The 12,325-nt window shown below is 31.6% G+C and overlaps 1 protein-coding gene across 4 annotated transcripts; it reads left to right on the forward strand.

Moving 5' to 3' along the window:
* Positions 1-7,051: 7,051 nt before the first annotated feature.
* LOC111902733 (uncharacterized) lies at positions 7,052-11,305 on the forward strand. 4 transcript variants are annotated; one of them, XM_052766986.1, is made up of 14 exons: positions 7,202-7,279; positions 7,439-7,489; positions 7,994-8,064; positions 8,139-8,207; positions 8,683-8,810; positions 8,886-8,973; positions 9,274-9,327; positions 9,410-9,500; positions 9,659-9,729; positions 9,804-9,873; positions 10,298-10,350; positions 10,439-10,532; positions 10,694-10,788; positions 11,038-11,305. In XM_052766986.1, the coding sequence occupies exons 4-14, from the start codon at positions 8,142-8,144 to the stop codon at positions 11,125-11,127; spliced, it is 900 nt and encodes a 299-aa protein (XP_052622946.1). In that variant the 5' UTR covers positions 7,202-7,279; positions 7,439-7,489; positions 7,994-8,064; positions 8,139-8,141; the 3' UTR covers positions 11,128-11,305. The 4 variants fall into 4 exon arrangements, with proteins under 4 accessions (XP_052622943.1, XP_052622942.1, XP_052622946.1 ...); XM_052766983.1 differs by lacking the exons at positions 7,202-7,279; positions 7,439-7,489 and adding an exon at positions 7,052-7,185 and having other exon boundaries at positions 8,683-8,811; positions 8,915-8,973; positions 9,274-9,298; XM_052766982.1 differs by lacking the exons at positions 7,202-7,279; positions 7,439-7,489 and adding an exon at positions 7,052-7,185.
* The last annotated feature ends 1,020 nt before the right edge of the window (positions 11,306-12,325 follow it).

Here is a 12,325-nt window from a genome sequence, read left to right on the forward strand (position 1 = left end):
CTGGACCGCCTCGCAGGGCCTACAACCTATCTGAACCTATCTACGAGCCTTCGACATGACTGGACCGCCTCGCAAGGCCTACAACCTATCCGGACCGCTCCACAGGCCGCCGGCCTGAATGGGCCACCTCACAGGGCCTACAACCTATTTGGTGGTCCCAAGGTGTCTTAGCCTATAGTGTAAAACATAACCGCCTCAACCCAACACCACATGTCGACATATCCAACAAATAAACATAAACAGTCAGCTAGAAAATAAAGATAATCATACAAATCTACTGAATAGCTACAAACTATCATATCATTATCCTGACCAACATCAATAATCTAATAGGCCTACATTGGTGCCTACGACCCATGGGTACGGTGAGGAAAATTCAACTCTCAGTCTGAATGCAAGCTGAATAAATCTCAGTCCCCAGAATCGGCTCAACGATCACCTAACCAAAACCAAGGACGTAATCTCAACTAATTAGCTCAAAATACCTAAAATACCCTTAGGTTAACTTGGTCAAAACTTTGGTAAAATGTCAAGGTCAACGAGTCAACTCGGTCCACTCAGCTGAGTACATGGGGCGTACTCAACTCCTATGCTGAGCGTACTCAGGCTTTGACTGGAGTGGGACGGTTGACCCCATATGTGTGGCGTACTCTGGGTTACGCACGACCTATGCACAAAATCCTTTTTCATCAATAAGAGCTTAATGCATTAAGCTCTCACGTCCAAATTTCAGATCCATGGCCAAAATACCACTAAGAGTCATAAAGTTTCCAACTTTATGACTTTGCATGCCCATTAGTGCATAATAAATAAAATCCCAACTTCTTAACACCTTAAGACCTTTTAAAGCATGCGTTGGGAAGGAATAAGCATTAAGACCACATTTTTATGACTCAAGACCCCTCATTGGGTCTGAAAGGACGAGTTATGTGATTAAGAGCATGACATGCTTAAGAATCATCATAGTTTGGACCAAAAATGTCCTAAATGAATAATTGGCTAGATCTATAAGATAATCGCTAGGTGCCCTCTAATCAGTCGGCTAGCGCCTAAGGATTAATCGGGACCTAGTCGGGATTTTTACAACACTGATATATATATATATATATATATATATATATATATATATATATATATATATATATATATATATATATATATATATGTTTCTTGTTGAATTAATATAAAAAGAATTACTTAACAGAGAAAGTCAAGGAAAGAAGGCTCCTCCAATATGAGTGTTTATTTTTAACTTAATGTAGAAAGATTGACTTTATAGAAAAGGTCTAATTTAATTCCTAGCATTTTACAAATTTCTTTTCGTTTATTTTTTCCTTCGGTCCTTCCATATGCATCGTTTGAAGATTCAGTTGAAATTTTAATTTAATTTTATTTTTTAGAAGAGATAAAGTTTTCAAATTAAAAAGGTTAGCAAAACCTTAACAAAAAATTAGAAAGGAATGACCAATTTGTCCAATAAAGATATTTACAAATATATCTCATTTAACTAATAACTAATAATAACTAATAGGAATATATTTCATATAACTTATAGGATTGATCTTTTGTCATGTTATTCTACGCATGACTCCATTTTTGCTAGGAAATATACACCACACGATCACACCACTTAAAAAGGAAAAAAGAATAAAGAAAAGTTGATTGTTTCTTTTTCTTAGCCGACGTTGGAAAATGTTGAGAGGGTAAAATGGCTTAACATCACATGAAAGCAAAACAATTTTCACATATTATAACATATGTTAAGGGACGTCAAGTAAGCATAACGTAATTGACGTTAAAACCATACCGCATAACCTAAATGATATTTGGTGCCTTTGCCACTTGTAATTGATTTTCACAAACGATTTACGTAGTTAACTCGATGAATATCGTAAATGAAAGAATCATTTTGCGTAATTTACATAATGCATGTCCTAAATGAAAGAAACGTTTTTCGTAATTACGCAATGGATATCCTAAAGAACATATTACTAAAATGGTCCTTATAGTTTACAAAAAGAATCATGATTGGTCCCTATGTTATTATTTGCACTCGGACGGACCCTAGGGTTTGGTTTTATTGCGTTTTCATCTCTCGTAGAGATGAAAAGACCATATTGTCCTTTGTATTTATCTTTTTTTTTTTTAGCTTTTTATGATTAATTTATTATTAATGAATATAAATGATTAAATAAACTTAAAATGGAACCATGGTGTTTTCAGATCGGTGGTGTCTTGTAATTTCATGTCGCCTCTTGGTGGTTTCCGGTGGCGTCTGACATTTGGTGTTTTCCGGTATTGTTTGGTGTTTTCGAGTGACGTCTAGTGTTTTAATACATGGAGTTTATATATGATTTTTTTTCTTTTACAATTCAAACTTTATTCGACTAGGCTACCACTTGGTTTCAAAATATTTTTTTCTTCATAATTCTAATTAATATGTATATAATATTATAAGTTTTTCTATTTAGGTTACAAAAAGTTGATTAAATTAGAAGGGTGCATGTAGAAAAAACTTCATGTGACATCCATACCTTCATCGAAATATTTACAAAAAGATTGATATTCAGGCATTCCAAATTTACAACCATAAATCACATGTGCAACTCGAAGGGCATAAAAGCCATACAAGCTATCTTCATGTAACTCATTTTGTCATTTTACTAATCATCATGTATCTGGAAAAAAAAACATGGAAATTGGAGCAGACTATATCGTAATGGAATGTAAAATACACAAGAAATAAGTCAATAAGTCAATCGACTACCACTTTAACACTTGTATTCCCTTAAAGTGCCGAGCCTCCCAAATTCCATGAATATATCTTTTAATTGCTCTAGGTTTTGTTATGCACTCTGCTAAGTTTGCAACATCAAGAAAATAGACTTCTTTAAATTCTGATAGAAATTGCGTTCAAATTAAGAGGACAAAGAAGAAAAGATTTCATGTGATTATGTATATTTACAAACAATATAAACATAAAGAGTGGGTGCCAAATGCATATGGTTTATGAGTAAAGCAAAATCATACTAGTATATGGATGTTGAAAAGATAAAACCTATGTTGTTTGTTTTTTTATAGGAGTGACTTGCATAAGCACAAACATTAATGCATGAAATTAGGGCTGAAAAAGGTGAAGCGCTTATATTAAGATAACATTAACCCAATTTGACATATATTGCCCCACCTTCATCCCTTGTGAAATCGGGATCTCAAGGTGTAATATCATCAAATGCAGGTTCAGTTACAATTTCAATTTCTATACAAAAAAAGTAAAAATATGAACTTTAATACAATTTCAAAAAAGAAAGACCGAAAAGAAAAAATGCAAAAAAAAATCTTTTAAATGAAACAAACAATTTTCGTAATTTAATCGACACATATCCTGAATGAAATAAATGATTTTCATAATTTACATAATGCATATCCTAAATGAAACAAACAATTTTCGTAATTTACTCGATGCATATCTTAAATGAAACAAATGATTTTTGTAATTTACTCGATGCATATCCTAAATGAAACAACAATTTTCGTAATATACATAATGCATATCCTAAATGAATCAAACAATTTGTAATGTACATAATCTATGTCCTAAATGAAACAAACGGTTTATGTAATTTACTCTATGCATATCCTAAATGAAACAAACAATTTTCTTAACGTACATATGCATATCCTCAACGAAACAAACGATTTTTGTAATTTACATAATGGATATCCTAAATGAAACAAACAATTTTTGTAATCGACATAACGAGTATCCTAAATGACACAATCGGTTTTCATAATTTACTCGCTGCATATCCTAAATGCAAAGTTGTGAAAATCATTCGACGATAGCTGATGGTCGACCGGTAAACGATTAATTGAAGTAGGTGGGGATTAGTCGGAGGAGATTAATTGGGGACCCTAAATTATTAATAAAATTATTTAAAAAATTAATATATCCTAAAAAAAATAAGTATTTGAAAATTTAAAATGTTTAAAATTTGAAAATTTGAATATTTTAGAATAATATTTTAAAATTTGAAAACTTAAAAATATGAAATTTTAATATTTTAAAGTAATGTTTGAAAATTAAAAATTTTGAATTTTTAAATATTTCCCACCTATTACCGCTAAGGAGTGCCAACGACCGACGAGCCCGATTTTGACTAATTTCCGCCAAGCACTCTAATCGTAATCAGTTCAAGGCCGCCTAACGATTAATTGGACACCAAGCGAATGGTCCGTGTGGTTTAAGGTGATTTGTGTGATTGGTCCCTAAAAACTTTTTTTTAACTCGTACCGTCCCTAAAACTTTATTTTGTTGCGTATATTTGATCTTTATTAACTTAAATTGACCACTTTACCCTTATAATTTTATTTTTAAAATTATTTTTATTTAATTTTTGTTTTCAATATTATTTAATAAAAAATCCATGTGGGCCCACCACCAAAACCTACTCCCTTTAGACTACCTTCATTGGCAACCAACCCAACCCAAATATTTATTAAAATATTATTTTATGTATCTTCCACATACACAACGTAACTGACCATGAACTTTTATTCACATTAGCAACCCAACCCAATCCTCTATTTTATTTTTAAAAAATTAACAAAAAATATATCAACATTATACTCATTTTGTAGAGAATTTTATTTTATGTTTTTTATTATATTTTATTTAATTCTAAAAGTAATATCAAGTCAATTTTTTTATCAAATAAATGAGATATAAAAAAGAAAAAGAAGAGAGAAAGATGGTGAACTATGGTGAGCTAGGTTGTGGGGGCAATCTGCTCATTCAATTTCTTTTCTTTTTAATTTACTTTTTTTAATTTTTTGGGTGGCCCATAGTGAGCTGTCACCAATGCGGATGGTCTTACGTCCTTCGACCTTCTTCATTGTCGGCTGCATCCATGCTACCTCCTCCTTCGCCACCGTGACTTGCATCCCATCCTTTATCCCTCGTTCATCTTCAATATCGAGCTGCATCTCCTTCCTTCCTTTCCTTTCTACTGCCTCTCTATTTCTTGCTCAGATGTGACAGGCGAAGCATTACCGACGGAATCCACCATTACCGGACCATCAAATGCCCTTAAACCCCAGACTGTCGATCATTCCTAAAGCCACCATTGTGAAATCAAAACCATGCATCGTGGTTTCTGGTGGCTGTGCCGCTATAAAGATCTCTCGGCTCATTACCGTCGGCCAATGAACGTCCACCCACCATCGTCATTGCTTCAGTCCTCGTCCACCTTCATCGGATCCTAAATCCCTTTACCGTTACCGTCCATCATGAGAAAGAAGAAGAAAATGAGAGAAGAAAGAGACTAGAGGCGGCTAGGGTTCGGTGGTTCGAGCGTCGTTGCATCATGAGAAAGAAATGAGAATAAGATATGAAAGTCAGATCCATGGAGGTCACCATCATCTGGTTTCAGCTTCTCTCCACTCCCCCTTTTTTTTCTAGTCTCATCTATTAACGAAATAAATGTTGAAAATATTTTTTTGGGATTTTTTTTTTGGATTTGATGGCTTAAGGTGTGCAATCTAGAACATTAAGTTCATCAATTGGGTTGTAATTTAGAATCTGTGTGTTATTTTATGATTTCTATTTCATCTTATTTTCTTTTTTTGAGATTTCAGCTTCATCAAATATTGGTTTTAGTTTTGTGTTTTTTTCATAAAGTTGACAGTAGTTATAAGCTTGGTTATGGATATTTCCAGAAACACCAAGGGGGTGGGCAAGCGGGAAGGCGTCGTTTTGGTCGGAGAAGGAGGATAAAAATGAAACGGAGTTATGGATGGTTCGCCGGAGAAACCAAATTTGTGGGTTATTTACCAGAGAAGAAGAGGGTGGAGGGTGAAGGTTGAGGTGGGTAGAGTAGGAATGAGGTGGTGGGACCCATCAAATTTTAATACTTAACTGATACCTTTTTTAACATTTAATTAATAATTTTTATTTAATCGATAATTTAAAAAATATAAAAGAAATCAGTAGTGGTAAATCAATTTTTTTACACAGGATAAGGACCAAGCATGCAACAAAAATATAAAATAGGGATCGTCCGAGTTAAAAAAGGTTGTTAGGGACAAAACACGCAGATTACCCTAAACTATAGGGATCATCCGTATTATTTACCCTTTACTTGATGCATATCCTAAATGAAACAAACGATTATCATAACATACTCAATCTATATCCTAAATGAAATAAACGATTTTCGTAATTTACATAAGGCATATCCTAAATAAACACAAACAGTTTTCGTAATTTATTCGATGCGTATCCTAAAGTAAAAATTACTGAAAATGGTCCCTGTGGTTTGCAAAATTTTCTTTTTCGGTCCCTATGTTTTCGTTTGCACTCGAACCGTCCATGGGTTTTTGTTTTATTTTGTTTTTCATCTCCTCGCAGAGATGAAAATACCATATTGTCCTTTGACTTTATCTTTTCTAATTTTTTTATTATCTATTTATTATTAATGAATATAAAAGATTAAATAAACTTAAAATGGAACCTATCCAAAACCCTACACCCCACACTTCTCATGTACTTCTCTCTCATTTTAATTCACCACCACTTTCGAAACCCTCCCACCGGAAGCTTCATCAGACCAATAACAAACAATCACCACCACCACCATCGTTGTCTCTTAACTTTCCAAAAACACCTCTTGTGTTTTTTCCGGTAGTGTTTGGTGTTTTCCGGCAGGGTAGTGTTTGGTGTTTTCCGGCAGCGTCTGGTAGTTAGCATCGCAGATGAACTGAAATGAGAGAGAAGGGCATGAGGGGTGTAGGGTTTTGGGTGGGTCCAATTTCAAGTTTATTTAATAATAAACTAATAATATAAAAATGAAATATAAATATAAAGGACAATATAGTCTTTTTTTTAGCGCTATGAGGGATGAAAAACACAATAAAATTAAAACTTAGGGACCTTCCAAGTGCAAAAGAAAACATAGGAACCAAATGTGAAATTTTAGCAAACGACAAGGAGCATTTCAGTAAATTGTTCTCTCCATTCGCACTCTATCAAAGTATCACCTATAAATATAAGCACCCCATATCATCTTAACGTATTCACGTCACAGTTGCCTCGTCGGAATTTCGAGAAGATGGATCCTATCGAATCAGAAGCCAACCTCCGTTCACAATTCCTTGAAGTTCTCCGTAGTCGCCGTTCTCCTTTAGGCAAGCTGCATTCATAGATTTGGTCAATTTTTATGTTTATTTGTTGCGAATACTTGGGCTCATATCATACTCTCCTCTACTCTCATACAACCCTGTGAGTTCTTTGCCTAAAATAATTAAGCAATATAGAAAAAGGAGTAGTTCTGGGACAGATATTGCTGCTAGACTGCTAGTAGCAGTAGATTTCTTTTGAGCTAATTAAGATAGTGGCTATGGAGATCACAGCTAAATTGTGTGCGTTTTATGTATCTAGATTGGTTTATAAATATCGACAACTTCCTCAATCTTCTAAGAGTAGTATAAGGTCAGTTGCTTTCATTATAAAATAACTCATTTGATTATCCAAAGTCAAAGTGCAAAACTTGTCTGAATACATGGAGTTTCTATTGTAACACCCTGTTTCTTTGTTTTCCATTAATTGTTCTCTAGAGAAAATAATTGAGAAGGAAAAACTGAGTTGTGTATATTTGTAAAAAGATAGGACTTAACTGGAAAAGCCTCATTTCCGTAACCTTTTCAATAAAGCTTTTCTCTTGCATCAACTCAAAAAAAAAAAAAAAAGATAAAACATAACTACCTTACCAGATTAAGTCATGACCCCATTAGGTAACAAAGAAACAACACCAAACTTTGTTCTCTATCTCTCAATGTCTTATTAGGAAAGGAATTAACTTTAACTTTCTTCATCAATAACTACTGTTATCACTCTTGTTTACCAATAATTTCATTGAAATATGATTTCATCTCTTTTTTTTTTTTTCAAAATGTGGATTCATAATATATTTCTAATATAGTTTTTTTTTTTCAGTTCCACTTCAGACACTACCTGCAAAATGCGTGGTGGAACCCTTATATCAGGGAACACCTTGTGACTATGAGGTGGACATTACTTGGCATATACTTTACTTTTCTGTTAATCATTGTTAGAAGTTATCTTAATTGAACACTATCAGGCAATGAAATCCGTCCCGAAAGCACCCATCCATAACTTCAAAGAAGAAAACTTCTACCTAATCACTGAGGTAACTTTCACCCCCTTTTTTTTCTCATTGAATGCTAATTTGATAAAGTTAATATGACATTTGAAAGATATCTGATCAGAAAATAATTACATACATGGAACTATGATAGTATGGAAGGATTGAAGGAAAAAATAAACGAAAAGAAATTTGTAAAATGCTAGGAATTAAATTAGACCTTTTCTATAAAGTCAATCTTTCTGCATTATTAAGTTAAAAATAAACACTCATATTGGAGGAGCCTTCTTTCCTTGACTTTCTCTGTTAAGTAATTCTTTTTATATTAAGTCAACAAGAAACATATATATATATATATATATATATATATATATATATATATATATATATATATATATATATATACACACACTTCTCTCTGTTTAAAGATTTCCTATGAGCACCTTTATGAAGAAACTAACATGTGATTCTTTTATTCCTGATGTTAACATGATGAAACTAATTATTTTATTCAAATTAGGAAGGAGAGCAAGGGCAACTGCCTGTGCTGATTTTGAGCAAGAAAGAAAGCACACATTCGAAAAGACCAGCTGTTGTTTTTCTACATAGCTCACATACATGCAAAGAGTGGGTACGCCCTTTACTTGAGGTATAATATAAAATTACAAGGGTAGATTGGTGATTTCTTCATTTAACATCTAATGATTTCTTCCTTTGAATTCCGGATTATGCTTCACGTGGATATATTGCAGTTGCCATTGATTCTCGTTACCATGGAGAACGTGCCAAAACCCCCACCGCCTATGAAGATGTGAGCATTGAAACCTGTATTTATTTTTATTTTCTTTATGCCAAAAAGAATAGGGATAAATGCAAGAAAATAATATAAAGCAACATACTTTCATATATTTGTTTATAATAGAATCCTACTTTGAAAAAAATCTATCCAGTTATAGCAATGTGATTCATATGGAAACCAATTTTTCCATGCTATATATAGTTGAGTAGTTTTTGAAGAGTACAATTGAGAATATACTAATTATCTTTCATGATCTCAAACCATAAATATATCTTCAATTTTATATATTCTGTTTATGTATTCTGGATCCAGGCTCTGGTTTCATCATGGAAAAAAGGTGACACAATGTCATTTATATATGACACGGTTATACTTCTTAACTCTTGAATTTTTCAAATGACATTAAAACCTTTTAATGCCCAAATGTTTAACATTTATTATGTTTTAGGTGTGGGACCTTTTAACGTTGGTAGATTATCTAACCGCAAGAGAAGACATAGACAATTCCAAGATAGGAATCCTTGGGATGTCACTTGGAGGTTGAATTTTAGTATTTTATTAAACACAACATCTAGCGAAAACAAGAGTGTGTGTGTGTATATATATATATATATATATATATATATATATATATATAATGAGTTATCATGCCTTTAATTCCACAACTCAATTATTTATGTATGAATTTGTGATGTAGGAATGCATGCATGGTTTGCTGCTTTTGCTGATACACGTTATTCAGTGGTTGTCCCCATAATTTCTGTTCAGGTATTGTTTCTTTTTGACTTAATGAGCTTAATTAAACACTTAATCCGACCTAATCACTTCATATGAATGTGTAGAGCTTTCGGTGGGCCTTAGACAATGATCAATGGCATGCTCGTGTGTACAGTATTAAGTCTGTGTTTGAAGGTAATTAAGACGCTACTTTACAAAAGAAATATAAAATCTATATTTTTAATATGTTATCATTTATGTGTTTAATTAAACATGTAAGTTAAGTTATATATGGGTGTTGTTTTACTTAATGCAGAAAAAAACGAATTTGAGTTGTAAATTTTTCAAAATTTCCCTCATTTATTTCGTCAAATATATTAAAAAAATTGTTTAAAATTCTCTTTATATATATATATATATATATATATATATATATATATATATATATATATATATATATATATATATATATATATATATATATATATATATATATATATATATATATATATATATGGTTTTTAGAATCTTACAGCTATAGTTAGCATATTCACTCTTTCTAAATTGTAATTTCTTTTGCATGATTTTGTGATGTTACTTTTATTTTCTTTTTCTTCAGAAGCAAGGATTGATTTAGGGAAGGATACCATTGACAAAGAGGTTGTAGAAAAGGTAAGTTTCATAAAGATTGATAAAATGTGTTGCACATGTGCATTGAATTGGCGTCTAACTTTCGATGTTGTGCTACTTTTATGACCAGGTTTGGAACAGAATAGCTCCTGGTTTAGCATCTGAGTTTGACTCACATCATACAGTCCCAGTCATTGCAGTACGCCCTTTGTTGATTATAAACGGTGAAATGACCAATCTACCCACTCTTCTTGATCCAATATATATATATATATATATATATATATATATATATATATATATATATATATATATATATATATATATATATATATATATATATATATATATTCTGATGAAATAATAATATGGATAAAACTATCAGGTGAAGTCGATCCCCGTTGCCCACTAGAAGGTCTTGATGCTACCATATCAACAACACAAAAGGCTTTCGACGCCCATTCTTTGACTCATTTCAAGGTATTGACTTTTGACTTTTAACTTTTGACTTTTGGGTCTTGACCAATGTTTCTTGATTTTTCTAAATGGGCAAATTGCACGGAATAACAACGTACTTTACTAACAAAGAATATTAGTATGTTGATATTATAGGTAAAAAAATAGAGTAGATTTTCTATATTGGTAAACAACGGTAAAGTATAATGTTATATGATATAATATTGTGTTGTATATGATGTAATTACGTATTTTATTACGAATGAAATTTAGGTGATAGTCGAACCAGGAATTGGACATGAAGTGACGTTATCTATGCTTAAAGAAGCGAGTGATTGGTTTGACAAGTTTCTCAAACCGTAGAAATTTCGCATGCGTGTGTTTGTACGATACCGTTAGGCCCTGTTTTTAAGCTCTGCTGAATATTGTTCTATATCTAAACAGCATGTATATATCACATAAATAAAGCTTTGGCATTGTTATTTGTATTAAACACATGAAAAAACCTTCCGATAAATAAAACTTATTCCAAATTTGATTATGTATTTTTCTTTATTATAAAGGCGAGGGTCAAATTTAACTATGTGTCTCAAGATTTGTGTTGTAAATTTGAAAGACATAGTTGTTGGTTATTCGGAAGTGGCAAACATTTTAAAAACCATACTAATATAACTTAACTGTGATTTGTCATTTCGAAGTTATATCCTTATAAGTGATTTATCATTCTTCGAATCGTGGCTTTGTACATTCTTAATAACCACATAAGAAAATACATTATATTGTTGAAAGCTGAAAGGAGTAGCTAAAAAACTAAGCATAAAGCGGAAGTTACTTGGCGTAGTGGTATAATTTTTTCAAAAGTGTTGTTTTTTAAGCAACAACCATGTAAATAAAGTACACAACGACCCGTTAGGTTGGACAGAATGGTCACATAAAGATAACAATTCTTATGGTTTTGGGATAATATCAAAAGAGAGATAATGTGATGCTGGTGTGTGTAGAGGGATGCACGAATGGAAATATGGTCATTCTCTCATCATTGTTTCCATAGTAACCATATAGTTGAACTCATCAGAGTTGAACATAGTCTGTTCGAATTTCAAATAAACTTCGTTAATAATCCGATTTCAAAAGATCCCCCAAACACTCGACTAGTCTAGACTTTGTATTTTTTGTATGTTGACAAACATTTTTTTTATAAATTTTTTAATAGATATATATTTAAGTAAATACATAAAATATTAATGAATATATTTTATAAAGTTATATGAATAACAAATAATTGTCAAAACATTCATAGTAATAATGAATATATTTTCTAAAAATTAACTAATTTTCCTTAATTAACTTAAATATTGTAAAAAGTCCTATATCACATGATGTATCATGTTTTCAAAAATTGTATTAGTTAAAATTAATATTTATTTAAATAAAAATCTTAGAATATAATATGATAATAATATTATTAATATTTGATATTTGTGTATTTAAAAGTTTAAAAATAATTTTTTAATGATATGAAATTTCAATAATATATATTCAGTTGAATAGACTAAATTAT

Source organism: Lactuca sativa, chromosome 8 (genome assembly GCF_002870075.4).
Source record: "Lactuca sativa cultivar Salinas chromosome 8, Lsat_Salinas_v11, whole genome shotgun sequence".
NCBI classification, from domain to species: domain Eukaryota; kingdom Viridiplantae; phylum Streptophyta; class Magnoliopsida; order Asterales; family Asteraceae; genus Lactuca; species Lactuca sativa.